Source organism: Typopeltis vanoorti, chromosome 14 (genome assembly GCF_054136105.1).
Source record: "Typopeltis vanoorti isolate ZY-2024b chromosome 14, IOZ_Tvanoo_1.0, whole genome shotgun sequence".
Taxonomy (NCBI): Eukaryota; Metazoa; Arthropoda; class Arachnida; order Uropygi; family Thelyphonidae; genus Typopeltis; species Typopeltis vanoorti.
The window spans coordinates 33,358,819-33,382,353 of NC_143562.1; the positions used below are offsets into that span (position 1 = coordinate 33,358,819).

A 23,535-nucleotide genomic window follows, 5' to 3' on the forward strand; every position below is an offset into this window, starting at 1 on the left:
CTACAGCGTCATCCTCTATAGTCTAAATGCAGAGATAGTTCATAATTGATTAAAATGGTGGGGGAAAGTAAAATATAACATTTCGGTAAAGAAATGGTATGTGTTATGCTGATATATTTTTTGGAATCTATTGGTAATTTTTCTAGCATATTTTGTAAACTATTACAATGAATAATAAAAAGATCGGTCATATTTCAAAAGAAGATTATTTATTAATCACACGTAACAAGATACATCAAAACAGCTTTACAGATAGATGTTAACAAAAGCAACTGCCTTTGCAAAGTGTAAAGATGCATGCATACGTGTATAATAGCCAGAAGGTGCATCAGAACATTTCTGAGAAGGATATTAAGTTACACTTAAAAATAAAATACGAATAAACATGACCAAACAAGAAATATCGAAAAGAGAACATGGATAACTGCCATCTCTCTATAGTTATTACAAAAAGAATAATATGCAAATCATAACAGGAATTATGCAATCAATTAATAAACTCATAAAATGCTAAGCGAGATTTAACAACTCACAGCAACAAATTGGACAATGCATTTTTCAGTGCTTCACATTATGGTTTGGAAGGATTACTACAGTTAAAATATATTAAACAAGAACATCCATGGAATAGAAACTCTTTAATTTGTTGATTATAGAAAATGCTAAAAATGGACAATTTTCAAGACATATTTTGTGAGACTGTTAAGTTCTCACTTGACAGTCTCACAAAACAAGATCGTGTCTAAAAATCAAAATGATTTATCTCATACGAAAGGCAGGTATCTTCAAAGATGAATTACACGGTCATCATAAATAGATAACGCAATCCTAAGCGAACGTGCACGGACTTATGTGGATCTCCTGATTTAGGTTTCTTAACATATTATGCAAGCAAATGGCTTCTGCAAAGTACAACATGACACTCAGTCGTATGCTTTCTTCCTTCAAGTTCTATAAAAACGATACTCATAAAATTGAGTTCTTTAATATCTTGAGATCATTTATTAATACCATCACTATATTTTGCAGGTCGTCTTAGCTGATGACCGATATCTCTTGAGCCTGAACTCAGGTATGTGTTTTCTAGTTATTCAGCCTTGAAAGTAATGCAAATATACGCAGATGACTCAAGTGTTTGTGTGAAATGTAAATTACTGTTTTCAGTTTATATAGTTGGGAAAATTTTTTTCAAACCAAGTTCCTACTGATATTGAAGTCTTAAATACTATTCCAAGCAACTCCCGAAATCATAATGAAATACTTCCTCGTTATAAAGAATTTCAAAACAAATGATCAAATAGTGTTTCTTCACAGCGTGTTGGATATAATGAATAACTATATAAGCTTCCCGGTCATGAAGACAGTGGGTCTCATATTTTACTTCAAAATGGATTTTACTTAGTGTTAACGAATAAATCGCTATCCAAGTCGCTTAATATGGAATATAATTTCCCAAAAGTTTTACAACAAACTAATTTCTGCAGAGAGAATTAATAAATGACTCAACACTTGCCCTGCTTCAAAACAGGTTGCCACAAATTTCAGAAGATAAATATTTTTATTGAACTAAAAAATGTATCGAAAACGCTTACATAATGAAACACATTCTCGTTAGTAAACATTTCTGAAAATATGAATAAATGGTTTATTTTTCACTGCGTCTGTGAACTCATGAATGGGTTCTTAAGTGTGAACGTCATGTTACCTGAGTGTGAAAATGCCTTGCTTTTCTTGCATATGAATTAAAAAATGGGTTTTCAGTTTACTTGACTGTGAAAATGACTTCCCACATTTATCACAAGAAAATGGTTTTTCTTCAGCGTAAATTAATAAACATCTCTTCGAGTGCCTTGAGTCTACAAATAACTTTCCACAATCCTCACAAGAGAAAGATTTTTATGGTGTACGAAGTAAGAAATGAGGTTTGAAGCTGCCTAATTGTGAAAATGTCTTTCCACAACTCTCATAAAAAATGGTTTTTCTTGAGTATGTACTAGCAAATGGCTTTCAAGTTATATGAAAGTGAAAATGCATTTCCACAACTCTTACAAGTGAATAGTTTTTCGTGTGTGAACTAATAAATGTCTCTTCAGGTTACTTGATTATAAAAATGGCTTCCCACACTACTTACAAGAGAATGGTTTTTGTTGTGTATGAACTGACAAATGCATTTTCAAGATACTTGACTGTGAAAATGCCTTTTCACAATTCTCAGAAGAGAATGGTTTTTCTTGGGTGTAAACTAATAAATGTCTCTTCAAGTTACTTGAACGTGAAAATGCCTTTCCACAACTATCACAAAGGAATGATTTTTCTTTAGAGTGAACTAAAAAATGTCTTTTCAGTTTACTGGAATCTGAAAATGCCTTTCCACAACTCTAACAAGAAAATGGTTTTGGTTACGTATGAACTAATAAATGTCTTTTCAATTTACTTAACATGGAAAAGGCTTTGCCACACGTTGAACAAGAGAAAGACTTCTTATTATGAACCAATAAGTGGTTATTAAGAAACCGATTGTGCAAATGTCTTACCACACGTTTCACAAGAGAATGATTGTGAGTGCGTGTGAATTAATCAATGTTTCTTCAAGCTACCTGATTTGAGATACATCTTTCACGCAAATATTACAAGACATTTGTTTTTGCTGCTGAGAATGAACTATCATAGGTTTCAGCATTCGTGATTTCAAAATATCTTAGAATAAAATTAAAAAGAGAAAACGTTTCTTTTGTGTTCGATAAAGGAGTTTAAGTAATTCTTTCAAAATATTTCAAGTTTTCACTTTAGATAATATATACTTAAGCATGCATGAATAAATTTATTTCCTGTAATTCTTCAAATTACTTCTTATTACCATATCAAGTGCACTGTATAGTTTTATAGAATAAGATTTCAGTAAGTTATTTTGAGTAGTTTGACGAATTCTGGGTCACATAAAATTTTTCCCAATATGAGAATAATTGCGAAATAATTTGTGCACTGGTCTTGACAGAATGGGAGCACCTACAGGTTATTCTTCTTTACCGGTATCCTCATATTTTCAATTTGTTTTTTTCCTACAAAAACAACAATAAAAATTTTTAAGAAAGGACAATATTAATCATACAAAAATTGGCTTTGGAATATTATTCCTTTTACACAAAGCTGAAGCACATGATGTTTTGAATATTATAATTAAACAATGTCCAATCTATTAATTATATGACAGTTCAAACTGTTTTCGAAACCAATTATAATAAAAAGGTTCTGTGATTAAAAATCTGCTTTAATTCATTACAGTGTATAAGCAAAGAAATCTCTGAATTTTAATGATAGTGATATGTAATTGTGTTAATTTTCACACCCTCATCACTTTAGTAATGAATATAAATTTATAATTAAGTATGATAAGCTATAAATATTAAGCCTTATATTTAATTTATAAAACGTTTTGTTTATAAAAATGTAAAACAGAGGAGTATGCCAAATTTTTGGATGAATGTATTTTGACAAGATTCCTTGTGCAATTGAAATTGTTTTGCTGTTGATTTCTTGAATATTGTTATGTGCAACCCCTCCATAATCAATGCTGTTACACTTTTGGGCATGTGACAGGCGAACACTGTACGCTTTATCCAATCTGAGATAAAACGGCTCTCTGATATCATCACTCTCAAAACAGTCCCCCTTCAAAACGCGCTATTAGGAAACTTTTATTACAAGGTGATCAACGTGGTAGGGAATTTCACTCTACGCACTCCCTCTCATCGCTAGTTAAACCTCCATCTAACCGTATACCATGTCAGCAACTGTACCTACGGCTGTCAAAGTCAAATAACTTGGCACAAGGTACGAATGCCCTTACATGCGGAATGTAATATATAGAAAAAGTACATAAATAAACGCTACTTCTGTATAAGATCGGCAAAATCACCTTCATTTCATAAAATGCACTAAAAGCTTCCTCTCTTTACAAGGAAAATCAATGCCAAATCTTTTCAACCAAAGAACGCAATATTATATGGTTCTTCCAATTACGCTACACAATTGATTTTCTTCTTCTTCAAGTGTCATCCCATAGAAGGAGGTTAGCAACCATGTGACAATCGGTTTCCTTTGCATAAATGTTATTTTCTTCCCCCCACACGTTCTTTCGTGTGGAAGAAGAAAATAACACAGTGCGATTAATTATCATCATACTTAAAAGTCTTAAATGATAATTAACCGCCCTGTGCTAATTTGAACTAAAATGCCAAACCATTCTACTATCCCTACTTCGTCCTCACCAGGTCTCGGCACCCCCAGGAAATATCTTTTGCCACATTCACGTTTATCTCACATACGAAAGCCTGAATATACTGCGGTCATGTAAAGTTTTAATTGTGCAGATGTCACATCTTCTATTTGTATCTTTTCTGCGCCTTATCTGATTATTCCTGTAAAGTGTACATGGATACTTTAATTTTGATCAACTGGGTATTGATAACAGGTTGGTTCTAGCACCGAAATTTTGTATTACTGCGTACTTTATTATTTGTGTTGTACGAAGGCACCATAGTTGGTATATCATTTTATTTTATTCAAATAGTATTTCACCCAATCATTATAAACTTTTCTAAGTTCTAGATATGTAGATATTTTCTGGAGTAAGTCATGATGCACACACGTCAATGCTTCAGACATAAGAAGAATACCGGCTGAATACATTCCTTTATTTATCCCTCTAAACTGTTTTATGGAACACCAGTTTTTCCCTTCCGAATCCGGATCTGAAACCAGAACTGATTTGGCATGAAAAAGTATATGTAATTTAGGTACTATTTAGTCTATTTGTTTTATTATGATCTCAATACTTTTGACACTGTCGATAATATCCATAATATCCTTTAATATCTGATTTTTTGTGTGTGTGTTAAATACATTAACGGAAGCACAGAAACAACTTTCAAGCATTCTATAAATTTCCGCTATTCAAAACATTTATTAGTAGGCGTAAAGAACCTTTAATTTTAAATTTTGGACATTTATTTCGTAATATCCCCACTCCCCTATCCTTTAATCCGATTACTAAATTGCATTCTTCATCCTCCTGCATTGCTTATAGTTAAAGTGAATTATTTATTTATGTGATGTGACTTACGTACTTAGCCCTGTCTTTACGATCAAAATCACAATTACCATATTTAGTAAAATCGATTTTTCGTTTCGATAAGAACAGCGGCGTCATCATTGAACTCTGGGAATTCACATGTATTTTGTTCGGTATTTCTAGTTATGGAGTTTTTCAACCTCCATTCTTTACTTTATTTTTCTTTTGCGATTAAGCAGATACCGAAATTTTAGAGGATTTCCAAAACTAAATTACGGGGATTCTTCCTATGCTTATTGTAATACTTTTCCTTAGTCTTAATTATTTTTAATTCACCTATAACCCAGCGTATAAGATACTCATCTGTTTTTCTTTTAATATATTATGATTACCATCTGCATATTTAATACTTGTGATGAGTTCCTCATATAAGTGATTTACGTTTAATCGATCTAAGTGTGTGGTTTAAAACTTCTTATATATTTCTCAAATGTATGAAAATTTATGCTGATTTCAAAGGTATCGTTACTAACAGCATTGCTTATATTATTACTGCACGGTAGAGATAGATGAACCAGTATAGAGCGATGGCCTGTTAAAATGCTGATCAATACGAATTGCTGAATTTCGGGCTTCTCTCGTATTACTTTCTGATTATGCGAAGATAACATAGTTTTGTATTCTTAAATTTTGCTATTATTGTCATTTAAATACAAATTTATATCACTCAGTAGTATAATATTCTTATTTTTGAACGTGATTAAAGCATTATTTAACTCACTTAGCATAAATCGACTGTTCAATCGTGTGTACACGATATATAGTAAATCCAAGTATATGTATTGCTGTCGTAAATGATCACAGATTCAGCACTTCGTATCTGATTATAATTTATGTAGAAGAAGAGGACAGAATTATTCCAACTGGACGACTAAAATCCCGACGATCATGAATAGTATTATTATTATTATTATTATTATTATTATTATTATTATTCCTGATACCTCCAAGGAGTCCGAAGACTCATCGCGGGAGGACATCTTCAACTGTCTCTACACCTTACCTCTACTACGAATCAACGCCATCTACCGCCCACCTCCAACACCACCACAACTAGTAATTTTTGTCTGTAAATTGCGTGTGTTCTGAAGGGCCGATTTGTATGTATGCGGGATGAAAAACCCGAGTTTCCGGGAGAAAAAACCCTGCTCAGCCCGTATGAGACCGGCTAACTCACCATCGATTGAAATCGACCAGATAAAGATTCCTCCCGTCGCGACGAGAATCGAACTTAGGCCTATTCCAATCGAAGGGCGCAATGTACCGTCGTTCTTCCAATTGCGCTACGGAGGCGCTCAAAATAAGGTGTTATTGAGCTATTAAAGCTCTGATCATGGCAGGAGGGTAACAGCAATCGTCGAGCCTCAGTTAGGACTTCATTGGCTACAGCATCGCCACCCATTACACTCCAAGGGTATTGGATTGAATGCATCAATCCTCTATTTCAATTACCCATCGCCAATAACGTGAGAATCGTCATTAACGTGAGAATATCGACTAATTTTAAGCTATTGGATTCATATCTCACTTAACACACCAGTATATCAATACAACCTTCAAATTCTGAGAATGTCAATATAAAATCGAAATTTGACCACAAATATTTAATATTTCCATGACTAAGTTTACATGATATGAATTTAAATTAGTCCCAAAAACGTTTTTTTTTTACATTGGTTTAGATTATAGAGGTTTTTTTCATTGATTTCTTTAATTTTGTTCGTGTAGGTCGTCTGGTATTTTATTCCAAAATATGTTTGAGTATTAAACTTCCCCATTAAAATTGACCATCTCTTATCATCTACCTAATTGGATAAACTGGGGATTACGCCAACCACCGCCGAAAGAGACATAGACAGGTGATATACTGCCATTGCTATCGCAAGCTGAACCCGCTTGGAAAGATGCACTAAAATTTAATAAAAACTAAAACAAGTAAAAAAATTTCACAGCCTTATATCAGTATGGTAATTAATACATACAGGACGATAATCATTCGAGGCAGCTTCCGATGTTGCCTGACTAAACCCTGTCTTCCTGAAAATGCAAGAATTTTTTCTTAATACATGAGGTCACTTCCGGAAGATACAACAAAGATCTAAGACGCTACGATAAGTGGCCTCAAAAAAAAAAAAAAACATATATTAAAATTGAGTTCATTATTTTGAAAGTTAACTTTCTACTAATGTGGTAACGAATTGGAAATCTTATATTTATTTTTATATAGTTCTAACCCTGCATTTCAAATCAGCATTACATGTGCCTAACTGTAGGAAGCTTCATCGAGTTACGCGCACTTTAAATATACGTATATTCTGAAATTAATATCCAAATTAAGAAACTCAAATTAAATCGTTGCACTTGAAACAAACATGACACCATTACTAGATAACAGGAGAATCCACTGCGCCACCTGGTAAGGTAAATTTTAAGAATCTATTTATTAAAATAAAAAAAAGAGAATGGGTAGAAACCGGTAGATATATATCACGTAACCGAATTTATAAAATGACCATACACTATTGTATTTAGTTACATTCATTACAATATTATAATTTTATACTACTGTATTATTAAAATACGGCAGTATCTAATTATAATAAAGTAAGTATTTACTAATTTGTATTCGCCGGCCTGGTTGGCCGAGTGGTCAGCGTATCCGCTTTCCAGCCAAAAGGCTGCAGATTCGAATCCCGCCGTGGGAATGGATGCTTGTCTGTGAAAATACTAGTGGTGGTGATGGTGGTCGGTAGATGGCGTTGTTGTAAATGATGAAGGTAGTTGCGGTTGGTAAAGACGGAGAATTGTAGAGTAGGTAACCTCCCATGATGAGTCTTGGACTCCCTGTAAGTGTTATGTAATAATATTTTTTTTAACAGTAAAAATATTTTATTATGTCTCAGATAAATTACATACATAGATACAGTAATAATTATAATACATTACAATTGTGAATGACAGATACGTGCAACTTAATAATATTTTTAAATAATAATAATACTTTTTTTTTTCTGTATAATGTATTATATTCTTTTTTTGGGAGGCATTTCTGATTTCTTCCTCGAAGCTTAGCAGAGCTTATCTGAGGAAGATAATAGATGAGAGATGGCGGTGGTTTCATGGTTATGTTTGTATACTAGTCGCAAGCCAGGTGTTGATTTTACTGTTTGTTGCTACGTGCTTGGAAGACTTCAACTGCTATTACAGTTTAACTTTTTTTTCTCTATTTTTTTGCAAGTAGGGTTGGATTTAGACATGGTGTGTTTGTTTCTTTGTGTTCTTGTAGTGATGGTTTTTGAGAGGGTGTGTGTGTGTGTGTGCGTGCGTGCGTGCGTGCGTGTGCGTGCGTGCGTGCGCGTGCGAGCGAGCGTGTGGGGGCTATAATATTTATATAGCACCTGTTTCAGCTCTCTGTATGTTCCTAGGTTTCTGTCGTCGAACGGCAGTTTGTTTATCATGTCAGGTACGTAGAAGTTTCGGGTAGCTTTACCGTATTGATTGTTGTACTTATACATTATGTAGTTTGTTGACTGTGGTCTTGTTATTTGATATGTTGTTCAGGTTATTCTATAGGTTGGGCTGTAGTAATGTTTTAACATGACTGTGTAGTGGCATAAGTGTTTCACCTTAAATATTTTGTGTTTTGTCCGTGCTTCCTGCATAAGAGTGGGTTGTTCCCAGAATATCTGTTTTACCATTTTATCTTGCAACCATTGTAACCTGTTAAGTCTGTAGTCTGCGCAGAATGCGTATGATGTGATTGCATATCTTAAAATGTTTTCACATAATGCTTTATAGATTAGTATTTGTGTGTGCATCGGGGCAATATCTTTTAATCGATATAGTTTGCTTGCTATTATCCTGAGTTTGTTGTGTAGGTAGTTTATATGGCTATTCCAACCTTGATCAGCATCGAAGTGAAGTCCGAGATAGCGTGTTGTTTTCACCTGTGTGATGGTTGTGGTTTTAGCATCAGCCCTTTCTGTATAGGAGGATGGATGTCGGATAGTGAGGTATTTAGTTTCTATGGGCAGGGTTTGGGGGATTTTGGATATCATTAGGTTTGTTTTTTCAGAATTTATATATATGCCGTTTTCGGTTAACCAGTTAGTGATTTGATTGATGTCGTGTTGCATATTTGTGTAAGCGATATTTGCATTGAATGAATACTATGTGAAAGAATACTATGGCCGTGTCGTCTGCATAATGGAAGATTTTACTTTATAGTGGAAGGTGGCTTATATCGTGTGTATATGTTAAATAGAATGGGAAATAGGACAGCTCCTTGCGGTACTCCACAGGTTACATGTACCACTTTGCTGTACGCTGATCCTATACGTGTGGTGTGCTTTCTGTTTTTCATTTATGCGTTATCCAATATGCGTTAATTTCGTTAACAAGGTTTTGTGTGTTAGTGTGTCAAATGCTTTTGTTAGGTCAATGAATACCACTAATGTTATTCTGTTTTTATCCAATGCAGCGTTTATTAGGTCTGTGAAATCTTCCAGGAGTGTTGCTGTTCCTTTATTTTTTTGAAATCCATATTGTGTTTTGGGTATGATTCGAAATCTTTCAACGTATGTGGAGAGTTTGTGATGCACGATGAGCTCCATGATTTGGTTGATTACAGACAACGTGGCGATGGGTCTGTAATTATTTATAATATTTCTTTTTCATGTTTCTGTATGGGTGTGATTAATGCTGTCTTTATGTTTCCCGTTTCGAAGATTTTATTTAACAGTTTTTGTATAACTGGAAGTAGGTTGGTTGAGTGCTTCTTGATATCTTCTGGTCTGATTTCGTTTATTCCTGGTCCTTTGTTAGGGTTAATTTGTTGAATTCCCAGTGATAGTTCTTCTTTTGTTACTGTGGGGAACCACATCGACTGGGTTGCTCGTGGACCTAGTGGAGAATGTTCGTTTGTGTGAAGAAAAGTTGTTTCTTGTAGTTTTTGAACAGAGTTCACGAAGTGCTGATTAAAGTTGTTTGCCAACTGTTTGAGGGATTTGGGGTCGCAGGCAAAGTTGTGTTTTATTGTTTCTGAGGCAGTGGTTCGGTGTATATTGTCCAGAATTTCATTAATCAGGTGCTGGGTTTCCTTTACGTCATTCTGAGCTGTTGTTAATTTGTTGCTGTAATAGTTTCTTTTTGCCGTTCTAGTCTGTGTTGTTAGGAGATTCCGTTTTCTTTTGTATTCAGCGTTTAAAGCGATATTGTTTGGCTACTTTTTAAGTTGTTTCCATAGGGCATCTTTTCTTTGTATGTCTGTTAGTATGTTGTCTGTTATCCATGGATTTTGTTTCGTTTGGGAACGTATTTTTATTTTTGTTAATGCTTGGTTATATATTTTGTTAAATGCAAGTTTAAGATTATTATATACAGCTTCAGCAGGGTCTAAAGATGCTATCTGCATCCAGTCTGTTTTTCTGATTTCATTGTTTACTATTGTTTCGTTTAGAATGCTATAATACTGTTTTGTAGTCTCAGTGAGTTTTATGGGTTCTGATTTAGTGTGTAACTGTAATGCTGTGAAATAATTGTCTGCCAGTTTGCATGTTATGATGGCTGTTGTGTGGCTGTTTGGAGGGGGGGTCCTTATATTTATATGATCAATGCAAGATGAGGTTGTTGTATTTCCGACTATCTCTTCTCGTGTATACGACTGTATGGATGGGATTATGTTATATGCCTATAAGAGTAGGTATTGTTCTACGCCTATAAGTTATATGCCTATAAGTTATATGTTATACGCCTATATGTTATATGCCTATAAGTCTAGGTATTGTTCTGTGTTGGTATTTATGTTCCTAATGTTTATATCCATGGCTCCTATTATTATCAAGTACTCTGAGGCGCCTACTTCCGTGGCTGAAAACCATCCAGTTTAGTTCATCTAAAAATTTTGTGGTGCTTAAGTTGGGTGGTCTGTATATTGCGTTTAATATCAAGGAGTTTTCTTGTTTGATGTTTTTAATTTCGATGCATATGTTTTCTGCGTATTCTAATTTATAGTTTATTTCTGTTACTTCTAGTTTATGTTTGGTAAATACCATTATACCACCGCCTCGTTTTGTTTGTGTTGTTGGAAGTGTGGCATTTGGTAAGTGGATGCCTCTTCGTTTGTCGAAGATACTTCAGTCAGTATTAAAATGTCTATGTCGTTTATATCTTCCCTTCAGATAAGCTTGCAGGGTCAGCCAGTATTTTTGAATGCTTCTGATGTTGATGTGGAGAATAGAGTCCTTTTTTGGGGATTGTCACTTGTTTCCATTCTGTTATTGATTTCAGAATGTGGCAATTATCATGTTCTGGGGTGATTTCGTCTGCTTGATGGTCTGCATTCATGTTGGTTGGTGTGCTGTTCCTTCTTTACGAGTTGTCAATATTCCTTTCAATGTGGCAGCCTGTTGAGGTCTTCTGCGGATTTTATTTCGATTGGTTTTGCATCTTGTGTCTTTTTCACTTTTTCAGTGGTGTTGAATCCATATAAATTGGACAAGACACCAATCTTAATGTGCTCTTAACAGATGAGGGTCGGTTACGTTCAAGCCGATTTTAGCCGTAACTTGATTGGGAATGAAACTTGTACTGCTTCGAGAATGTTTCTTAAAAAGCCTTCGTCATGATAGGAGGCATTATTCTCAATTGAGGCCTCGAGCTAGAAGTGCCAGAAAAATAGACTATCATTGCTGAGCAATATTGCAACGAGGTCTTCAAAGTCATTTTCGATTGCTTCTTTGTGCTGTAAGCGAAAAATTCGTTTTATCGATCACAATTTGCCGTAGCGCAGTTGGAAGAATGGCGGAAAATTGCCCCCTTCGATTGGAAAAGACCTGGGTTCGATTCTATTCGTGACGAGGAGAATCCTTAAATGGGCTTTTTCAGTTGAAAGTGAGTTAGTCGAGCTCATAAGGTGGTAGCGGGGTTTTTTCTTCCGGAAACTCTAGTTTTTCATCCCGCGTACAGATAAATCGGCCTTCGGAACACACCCAATTTACAGACAAAAAAATAAAATTCTGTGGTTGGTGATGATGATGGGCGATAGATGACCTTCATAATAGTAGTGTCGTAGTTGGAGAATTAAGTAGTAGTGGAGGGGATAAGATGTATTTAGCAAAGTAGAGTAATGTGCGCTCCCACGATGAGTCCTTAGTATCCCTGGAGATGTCACGTAATAATAATCATAATAATAATAAATTATACGCCACTTCGTACACTAGGAGTGGAGATTCATTTGGAACCAGAGGATAATAATAGAGTCTAGTGGTAAATCGCTGCCCATATATCAACCGAATAGGCCATATTGGGGAACCAATAGTTAGATGACCTATAGTTTTCGGTAAGGAATGTATATTAAATCCTTAATTTCGTCCTTAGTAATTTTATAATCTTTGCTAAAAACGTATTGCAATTTGAATTCTACGAAATATATTACTCGTTTCTTGTGTAATATAATTTCCCAATAAATTTATGTCCATATCTGGCTGTAGTCATGAAAATGTTTTCATATGTAGGAGAAAATCTGGTTTGTCCTTAGATTTTGGACATTAGTGTGTAAACGTGTGACAGCTGATTTGGACAGTTTCACAATGAAGCTGGATTTTGCTAAGGGTTTTGAAAGGATACCAAAAAGTCTACTCTTACACAATCAGAACAAATGGATTTGGATATTAGAATGGCAATGAGGATCCAAGAAATGCTCAAGGAAAGGTACCAGAAAGTAGTTTATGGAGGAGAAAAATTCGGGATGCAACATGTAAACAAACGTGTACAGCAAGTCTCCGTGATTGGACTATTATTGTTTAATTTGTACATAAATCATATAGGAAATAACTTGAAGGGAACTATTTTGTTTACTGATAAAGCAATATTGGGTAGCACAATAATTCCTCAATCTGATGGAAAAAGCTTGCAGGATGATTCAAATAAGGTGGCAATATGGGCAAAATATAACAGATGTTAGTTCAATGTGGAAAAGCGTAAAGTTTGGGATTAAAAGATTACAAGCGCTGTACCACATGATGGAACTGTACCCCAAGAGATTTATTAGTCTAGAGACTTCAGGGATTTTCTGGATAGAGAGTTGAAGTTCAGAAGACATATTGCTTAGGTGTCCAAGATAGCTCTTAGGATTACTTTGTTATTGTAGAACACACTAACATGTCGAGATGAATAAGTTACTATTCGTCTTTATAAGGCGTTGATACGTCCACATCTGTATCTTTCTCATCACCAAGGAATCCAGACGACCACATCTATGGTCGTCTGGTGATGAGGTGTCAAATGGTAGAAAAGACTTAGAGGTGAGGGAGCAAATTGATGAGTGGAGTAAGGATGCTCCTTACATTAATACATCGAGTGTTTGTGGGTTACTGAAGTTGGTTGATAGGGGAAGAAAAAGGGATATAATAGAATAATTTAAGTTACTAAAAGGTTTTTATAGAATTGTTTCAGCGGAAGTATTTGAGCTGTGGGTTAGTGGGGAAAGAACAAGATGTCATCCCTGGAAATTAAGTAAGAGTGTGGTTAACAAGGATGTGAGGACTGGATTTTTCGCTTAGTGAGAGGTGAATGAATGGAATGCATTGTTCGACTCATTTTAGAGTGTCGTCTGTGAATGAAGTTAAGAAGAGGTATGGTATTGTGTAGATGTTTGCATCTTCCGTGATGAGTCTACTGAATCCAACGAGATGCTCTTATAATAAAAATGGACACGTCCAAGGACTCACTGATGGATGATACTCTACTCCTCTACGCTGCACAGTGTCTCTCCTAATACTCAATTCTTTCATACACTCAACTACAACCACTACCATCTACCAGCAATCACAAAAATAGAAGCAGATTACAGCCGGGATATACAGATAAAACACTTTTGAGTTTCACAAGGCGTTATATTATCACCTACCCTGTTCAGCATAACATTAAGGACGCTCACAATTTGATCATATGAAGTAAAATATATCAGTACGCAGACAACACCGCGCTACTAGCAGTCCACAAAGATATCAACACCGCTCTTTCCAAAGCACAACAAAACCTAAATGAAATCACAACTTACTTCTACCAAACTCAATTATAATGAATAGCAATCTAACGCACGTTAATTATACATAGTCCGAGAATCATCCGCCCCACACCACTGTTGCAAACTGTCACACATACCGCTGCATTAACAACAAAAACAGCTGCCAATATCCAGAAATCACACCCGTAACACATGCAACATACATTTACCTTTAGATAGATTGCCACTACAAATGGACAAAACATATAGAATACCTACATACTAAACTCTGCATCATTGCGGCAAAACTTTCCAAAGTAAAAGATATGATTTCATGGAACTTAAAAAACCTCATATATCACGGTATCTGCGAATCGCTACTCAGGTACTGCATAAGAATCAACACAAACAGCCATCTAGCGAAAATAGAAACATTACATCAGAAAATTATTTCAACAGTGATTTGGAGGTCTCACATACAACAACCAATAACGTATATGGCGATGCACATAATCCCGAGCATTAAAAATCTGAAACACCACTTAATGTTACTAAGGAATTACTTGAACAACACCTTTCGTAACAACAGAAACACGCATCGCATAACACGACCCACCACAACTTTTTACAACTCAAAATCCTTTATTCTGTTCTGTAATACTCTTGTAAATATTTTGTAAGCATGGTCGAGTAATATGATTGGTCTGTACTTTTTATAATTTTTCTTATCATCATTCATGTAAATTAGTATGATAATTCTTGTTCTCCAATCTTCTAGTATCTCTCCTTATTTAATGACTTTGTTTAAAAGTGTGGGAGAGCCTGTGTAGCTCAGTGGATGTGGCGTTTGCATACCACGGCGCTCGACCGCACGAAGGAAGACTTGGTTTCGAGTCTAGTCGGCGACTAGAGGAAATTTTTCTAAGCCTTTTTTCGACCGGTTTCCGAGTTAGTCGATCTCTGGCACGGGCAAGCGGGTTTTTCCTCCCGGAAACTCAGGTTTCAAGAAAATCGACAGTAGAACCCACATTATTTCAGACATTAAATATATTGTGTTAGGGTTAGGGACCACGAGATGGCGGCACATTTGAGCCGTCTCTCTTTACTGTGAACTGCTTAATTAGTGATAGCCTTGGACCATCTATCTCTGATTGGTACCAGTGGAGATTGAACTGCCCACTCAGTCTCCAAAAGTTAGATAGGGCTAAATGGCCTCGCCTACTCCCGTATACGGGAATAAAAAGGCGTTAGCTGATTTTTTAAAATTGTGGTAAGGAATTTTAAAGTTGTTTGCTTTCCTTCTTTCCCGAGTTCTGATGGAATTTGGTCTATCCCTGGCGCTTTGTCAGATTTCATTTGCATTAGAACATTCTCCACTTCAGATGGCGTCCTGTGTTGAGTTAGTGCGGGGCCTTGTTATTAGGTAGTCATTGCTTTCATTTTTAAAGGTTGCTTGGTAATGTTCCATCGATATTGCGTTTATCGCATTTGGATTTCCCGTTTCTTCGCCTTGATGGTTGATCGTTGTTAGTAGTAGTGGTGAAACTTTTTTTGTAATTTCTTTAATTGTGTTATGTAATATTTTTGAGTTATATTGTTTATATACCTCATTGCATATTTCTGCTTTTTCTGTTTAGCCAGTTTTCTTTAGCCTCTCTGCAGAGATTATCAATTTTACTCTTGAATTGTTTGTATTTCTTGTTTTCTTCTGAGGTATGTCTGTTTATTTTTTATTTTTTAGTTTTTTCTTCACATTTTTCTAAAATTTCAGATGTTAGCCATTTATTATTGGGTCTCTTATAAATTCCTAAAGTTCCGCTTGCCGAGTTAATTAATATTTCATTTCCTGTTTTCCAAAGGTTTTCCGTTTCATCTGTTATGTATCTGTTATTTATTTCTTCAATTTTCCTAATGTAGTCTAATCTTATTTGGTTATTTTTTAACTTTTCAGTGTGAAGTTTATCAGTTCTATTTCTTTTATAGTTGACTTTGAATTTTATGTGTTGCAGAGAGGTGTTTTTTTATTGAGGTTTTCCATTTTATATCATATTTATAATTATGATGTAATCTATACAATTTTATATTTCTCTATCTCGTGAAGTCCAGGTGTATTTAAAACTAGGTCAGTGGTAAAATATTATGTTTGAGATGACAAGGTTGTTTTCTTTGCAGAAATTGAGCATAGTCCCCTTTCATTTTCGGTTCCAATTCCAAATTTCCCCATTACATCTTTTAGCTCTTTGAAAGCTCCAATCTTAGCGTTGAAATCTCCGATTATGAGTAAGATGTCTCTGTAGTTATTATGCATTTCATTTTGGAGATCATTGGAGAATAGTTCGATATCTTCTTCATTGTGATTTGCATCCGATGCGTAAATTTGAATAACCTTATGTGCAATCCTTTTTCTTTGGCTTTTAGTTTAATTCCCATTATTCTGGATGAGATAGGCTTGATATCTGCTATACTTGAGGTAAGATTTTGTTTTATTAGAATTACAACTCCTTCTCTATGTACATTGTCTAGAATAATTAGCCTTCTGGCATGTTTAGGCATCCTTCTTCTGTTCCGTTGAGAGTTCCTGAGATTCCTTTAATTTAGAATTTTGGAATTTGGAGTTTTCCTGCTTTGTATAGAGATTTGATATTTACAGTAGTATACACTTATCATGTTTTGCTGAACACATACAATATATTATTTCTCACCAACGCTATGTGAGGCTTAGGTTGGCGCCTCGGATTCCACGTACGCACGGAAGCCGAACGCGCCATACTATCATTATTATTAAAAACATCAGTATAATCTTGGTGGAAACAAGACTCCTACAACGCGCGTCCATTGGGTGGTAGATGAGGAAAGCGCCAACGGGGTTGCTCCGAATAAAAAAATAAGGAGCCATGGACCAAAGGGTGGTGCCATAGTTGCATTCCTCTGAAACACCCTTCGGACCATGGTTCCTTATTCTTTGTTCGGAGCAACCTGTTTGGACTTCCCTCATCCGCCACCCAAGGGACGCGCCTTGCAGGAGTCTTGTCTTCACAAGGTTATACTGATATTTTTAATAATACTGATATTAAAACATTATGTGTATTCCCAAGCCTTCAGCAAAGCAGAAGGCTTGGGAATCCTTCGGAGAAAGACTAGACTCATCCTATGCAAATACAAACAACGTATTCTGGAAAACCATCCGCCGCCTTCGAGGGAGGAAATCGGGCACAGCAACGGAAATTAAGGCCTCTGATGGTGCACTTTTAACAACCGAGAAGGATATTCCTCCACAGATGGAGGAAATACTTTGAGAGCCTTCTTAATCCAGGTGGCCCAGCAGCTGTGGACATCCATGAGGTGCAGATCGGAGCGAGGACTAGTCTCACAGCAGAAGAGGTCCATTCAGCAATGAAATCGCTAAACGTGAGCAAGGCTGCTGGTGAAGATGAAATTCGACCCTAAATGCTAAAAAGCCTTAAATCGAGACGGGGGTTCTCTAGATGACTCGAGTGTGTCAGGCTGCTTGGATATCTGGGAGAGTACCAAAGCAATGGCAGACAGGCATAATAATATCAGTCTTCAAGAAGGGAGACCAGAGAGATTGCAGCAACTTTCGTGGCATCTCTGTGCTCAGCCTTCGTGGGAAAGTATGTGCTAGGTGCTTGAGAAGGTGCAGAAGCATAGTTGAGTCAAAGTTCCAGGAAGAACAATGTAGCTTTCGTCCTGATAGAAGCACAACTGACCAAATCTTCACTTTAAGGCAACTCTTTGAGAAATCTTGGGAATATGCCAAGACGCCTACACATGTTTTGTGGACTTGGATAAGGCATATGAACGGGATCCTCAGGAAAAGCTTTGGCAAGTAGTAGAGGAGTATGGAGTGGATGGCCACCTGTTAGCTGTCATCAAGTCCCTGTGTGAATGCCCAGAGTTTTGTGTCAGGGTAAACAGCACAAAGTCTGAACCTTTCTCAGTCTCCGTTGGGCTCTGCCAAGGATGTGTTCTCTCAACCCTCCTTTTCATGATATTTATGGACTGGATTAATAGGCACAGCCGAGGGAATGAGTGTGTCAGAATTGGACGTTTGCTTTTTGCAGATTACTTAGTTCTGCTTAGCTCTCCACAGATGACCTCCAGCGGATCCTGGATAGGTCTGTAGCTGTTTTTTCAGAAGCCGGAATGAAGATCAGTGTGGCCAATACTGAAACATTAGTGGTCTCCAAACAACCATCCCAGTGCACTCTACATGTGGGTCGAGTCCCACTGAGGCAGGTGGAGAAGTTTAAATATCTTGGGTCCATATTCGCGAGTAATGGAAAGTGGGACGAAGAGCTAGATACTCGGATTGGCTCAGCAAGCGCAATATTACAGGAGCTTGGCCGTTCGGTGATATGTATTAAAGCGGGAGTTAAGCCAGAAGGCAAAGCTGGATGTCTTCAATACAGTCTATGTCGTGTCCGCATTCTTTGGGTAATGACCAAAAGAATGCGGACACGAATCCAAGCGGCTGAAATGAGGTTCCTTCGAGGGGTTGCGGGGCTGACAAGACTCGACAGAGTCAGAAGCTCAGCAATTCGGGAAGCCCTCAATACTCAACCACTGCTTCTCCGTGTTCAGAAATCACAGTTACGTTGGTACAGGCACCAGGTCAGAATAGCACAAGAGAGGCTCCCCCAGCAGGCCCTCTTTGCCAAGACAGAGGGTGAGGAGGCCACGTGGAAGGCCAAGAACTCGATGGATATATTATATCCAAAACCTTGGGTGGACACGTTTGAGTGTCCCACCAGAACACCTGAGCTTAATGGCAGAGGATCGTGACCATTGGAAGTTCCTCTTATAGCTGCTGTCCCCCCAACCCAGTTAGGAAAGGTGGGTCTTGAAGATGAATGAATGATTGAATGATGTGTATTTATATTCAAAAAAATATTAAAAAGAAATAAGGTACTCTAAAAGAGAAACTGTCAACTGGGTGACGGACAACTGGGCGATGGCCGAATGGGCGACGGAATAAAAGATGAAATATGCAATTCTATTCTGTTGATCTATTACCAGGTAAAAATGAGTTAAAAGAACGATATAAACAAAAAACTTGAAAAAATCTTGGTTATAAGTTTTATTTCTGAGCTTCGCTGCGTAAGGTGTCTTGCATGGTTTGAGCGTTAGAGTACATAGGATGAGCGTGAAAAAGGCTTGCCTTGATTTCGATAATGTTTCTTGAGTGAGAAATTACATCTATATGAAGAGAACCCGCTTTGTACTTCCTTTGTAATAAAATACCGCTCGATAGTAATCACATGTCTGCCGACTTGCTAGAAATAAATTCTAGCAAGTCTGCTCTGGGTTTCATTTAAACGATATCCTCGACGGGGCACCACATCTAACATTCCTGGATTTAAGTAATGTGCAGTGGAGGATCCTCCATAAGAACTGCAGGGCTGAAAGTTCCTTTCATAATCTTTCATAAAATGAAAGTTCCTGTTTCATTATTGCCGTTCTTAAATGTTTATGTATTTATCTAAAAACCGTTATTTCTTGTTTGTAATAGAATAGCGCTCGATAGTATTTTATATAACTCATTTTGTAGCACTAGTTGTATTCTGCAAATACAACTAGTGCTACAACAGTTGTAGGGGGAGGGGGGGGGGAAGACGCGTGATTACGTGCAGTTCGGGCTGGTAGCATTGCAACCCAAGATATGTTGCTGCTACACGAGCACAAAGATCACAAATTAACGTCGTTGTCATTATCGTAGGTTATTATTGTGCGGTTTTCTTTTTTTTCTGTTTAATTCTAGCATTTAATTTATATCTTTGTAGAAATGAACGAAGAGAAGAATTCTGTTAAATATTATTAAATTCTGTTATATTTTAGTTTTATTAACGATGTAACTTTTTCAATCCATATTGATTTTTTTTCACTTTTATTGCTACAGTCCCACTACCACAAATTCTTACGAGCCGCCACTGGTATTGAGTCTTGAAAACTGTAAAAGCAAATTAAGGAAACGTGAAAGTGTGTTCGACGAGATCCAACTTAACGGTTTGAAGCAGCAATTGTCGAATTTTTTTACAACTTTTACCTAGTATGTGCACTTCAGATTGACAATATAATAAGACTTCGTATTCGAGATGTTCTATTTTGCATTTCTGTGCCATTGCTGAAATTGCGTTAGAACTTAATTTCGGGATTTGCTCCTATGTAATCAAGGCTATCATTGCGGATGTACCAATAAGGAAAACATCCTTTCCTCATTTTGTATACCAGAACAAAGGATTTGGGAAGGTTTCGCATATTGGTTCCCAGGAAATTCATACTGTCTGTTAATCTCCTTTGTGGTCCTAGAATTGTCGTAATAAGAATTTTGCATCCACGCATGATTACATCTGGTAGTAACTGTTGATTGTACAGTTACTGAAGAGTGGGATGTGAATCAAAGTAACCTGCATTGTGAATTATACAGCAAGTGTTTCGAACAAACAAAGTCATCATACGGTGCTTAATAGTCAAAGCTGTATAACTGAGAGCATAAATTCCACATAGCCTTTAATGGAATGCGGAAAACCGATCAGGAGTTCTAACTTAATGTCCAATCCTCACCTTCTCATGGTGCACCCTGTTAAGCATCTACCTGGGTACTGAACGAACGAAGATGGGCTGACAATTTGGGATTTAACTGACCAAATTATATTTTTATTGGCTTGAACCACAGTTTAAAATAATGGTACAACATGACAGATTATCATGCCAGCTAGGGTGTCTCCCGGTTAAACAATGACCCTGTTATTTTCGCAAACAGCGAAAAGTCAGCTACTGGAACAAATCCTGAAACACACCCCAACTCAACATCCCCATAGTTCATGCAATGACAATCAAGGTAACGAACGATAAGCTAAAGTATTCAACACTAAATACGAGGCTATTCTTCTTGAATGGTAAGCAATATCAAGTAGATTGATGTGGACAAATATCAGAATGGGGAACTTGACAATGAGACTTATTTGTGCTATGGTTCCACAAGAGAATGTTCTACTAAGGTACAAGTGGAGGAATTTTTTGAGGCTTTAGAGAAAGCAACTGACACAACGAAAAAGGAAAAGTTGGTCCTTGTTGGGTATCTAAATAGAAGATTAGGAAATGATTGTCAGACATACCAAAATATTTTGGGAAAATTGTCGAAGGGAAGCTTGTTGAAGAACAAGTTAGATTCATGCCAAATAGTGGCTGTCAGAATCAGATTTTCGTTTTACGTCAAAGAGTTAAGAAATCAAAGAGTTGAAGAATATGACAAAGATCTGTATTTACGTTTTGTAGATCTAGAAAAGGCATGTGACGAGGTGCACAGAGAAAAACTATTCAGAACGCTGCAGTTGTATGGTGTCAAGGGAGCATTATATCAAGCAATACTTAGATTTTATTTGAGTTGTAAGTCAGCAGTTAGAATTAAAGGAAGTACAGGAAGATGGTTTAATGTTTAATCTGGTGTCAGACAAGGATGTACATTATCCCCTCTGTTATTCATTATATATATTGATCACATTATGAAGGAAAGCGGTACTAAACCTGATATCAAAATAGGAGCTGTTAATAAAGTAAAGAAAATAATGCAGAAAGTAAAGAGCTGTTAATTTCAGCTCTTTACTTTCTGCGGAAAGTTATACTAAATAAATCCAGTACAAGTTTGCAAGATTCCCTGACTAAATTGAATAACTGTTTTAATAGATATGGTATGAAAGTCAGTAATAACAAGACAAAGAAAATCGGTCGAAACATTGAAAATATCAACTGCATTGTGAATGGAAAACATAGAACAAGTAAAACATTTCAGCACGCTTTTTTGTGAAGATGGTAAATTAAATATGGAAATAGACAACGGAATCAACAACGCTGGTATGGTAGGAAGTCAACGGAATAAATTTTTATGGAATAAGAGAGAATTAGCCAAGACACCAAATTAGCTGTATACAAGACAGTGTTCAAACCGATTTTAACTGATGGATCTGAGAACTGGGTTAGAAGTAATACCCTTGACCAAAGACTAGGGACCACAGATATGAAAGAAATATTAGGAGCGTGAACATATGGCATCAATAACAATATCATATTAAATTATATTAAAAGTGAGGATATTAGGAAAGAAATTTACATTATTAGCATCAAGGTATGTGTTATCAGAGCTACTCTGAGGTGTTATTGTTACTTACATAGAATGGGAGAGGAAAGATTAGCAAAACAAATTTTCTCTGCCAAGTTGGCAGGACAACAACCCAGAGGATAGGTGGATTGATATAGTAAAAAGTGCCTTAGAAAACAGAAATATAGGATCTGGTAATCTTACAGTCTTGGAAGGTAACAGATTGTGGAGGAAAATTGTAGATAAGAAGTTAGTGGTGATACGTTTTTCATGTAGAACTCTCATATCCTGCACCCCTTTATCAGGGTACATTTCAGGAATTTGGTGATGATGACAAAGCCATCATGGGCCCGATGATAATAACCAAGAATAAAATCATTCGCTCATATCTCCAAAAGAAAGACTATCCTAAATTTTCACCATCACACTTTTCTTGGAATTGTATCACGAAAGAATAGGTTATGTTCATCCCGAACATAAACAGAGGTCGAAACCTCACATACTTTATCTCATGCAATTCTTACGTTCCTAATTAAAGGCACCTATTACTACTATTTACTAATATTAATTGTAGGTGCATTATTATTTTTTTTCAAACTTTATTATTTATATATAATATTTATGATAAATTTATAAATACAAAAATAAAAAAATTTCCTTGTGAATGATTTTACAATTTTTCAGTGTTTATGGAATAACAATAAATTGCATATATTTACAATTTTTGCTTTGATATATTTAAGCACTGTAACTACAGCACTTGAATGGGATAAATGGTTTTTTTTTCTTCTTTGTGTTGATTTCGGTTGAGATGAAATGTCTCATCTTGCATCCTCGAAGCGTTTTAGTAAGCTTATCTGAGGATGACACCGGTTAGTTATTGTTTATCGGTTTGATTGCTGGTTGGAAATACTCGTAAGTAGGCTGATGTTTGTTAGTCTTATATTCACTATTGCTGTAGGATGAGAAATTCATTCACACGCACGTACGCACGCACACACACGCGATAATTTGGATTGTCATGATGTGTCACTGAACTGGAAAGCCTGAACTAATATATCGTGTTTCGTTAAGTTTGTAATCCGTGAAGACGTATTTCATAGATGTCTTCAAGGCTCTTTTCAGGCTATTGTGGTTTGTAAGGTTCCTGAATTCAAAAGGTAGTTTATTTAACATGTCTGGGATGTAGAAGCTTCGAGTGTCCTTTCCGTACTGATTGTTATATTTATATGGGATATAATTAGTTGTCTAAAGTTTTGTTATACGGTATGTATTTCTGGC

At 36.2% G+C, this 23,535-nt stretch overlaps 1 protein-coding gene across 1 annotated transcript in view; it reads right to left on the minus strand.

The window, feature by feature from the left end:
* Window positions 1–2,123: 2,123 nt before the first annotated feature.
* The window catches only part of LOC150099352 (uncharacterized), a 34,409-nt gene continuing 12,997 nt past the window's right edge, over window positions 2,124–23,535 (minus strand). Inside the window, exons 2-3 of the mRNA XM_090404323.1 lie at window positions 14,297–14,385; window positions 2,124–2,378 (exon numbers count right to left, since the gene is read on the minus strand). Of these exons, the coding sequence (XP_090260449.1) occupies window positions 2,124–2,378; window positions 14,297–14,385 (344 nt within the window). The remainder of the gene's footprint in view (window positions 2,379–14,296; window positions 14,386–23,535) is intronic.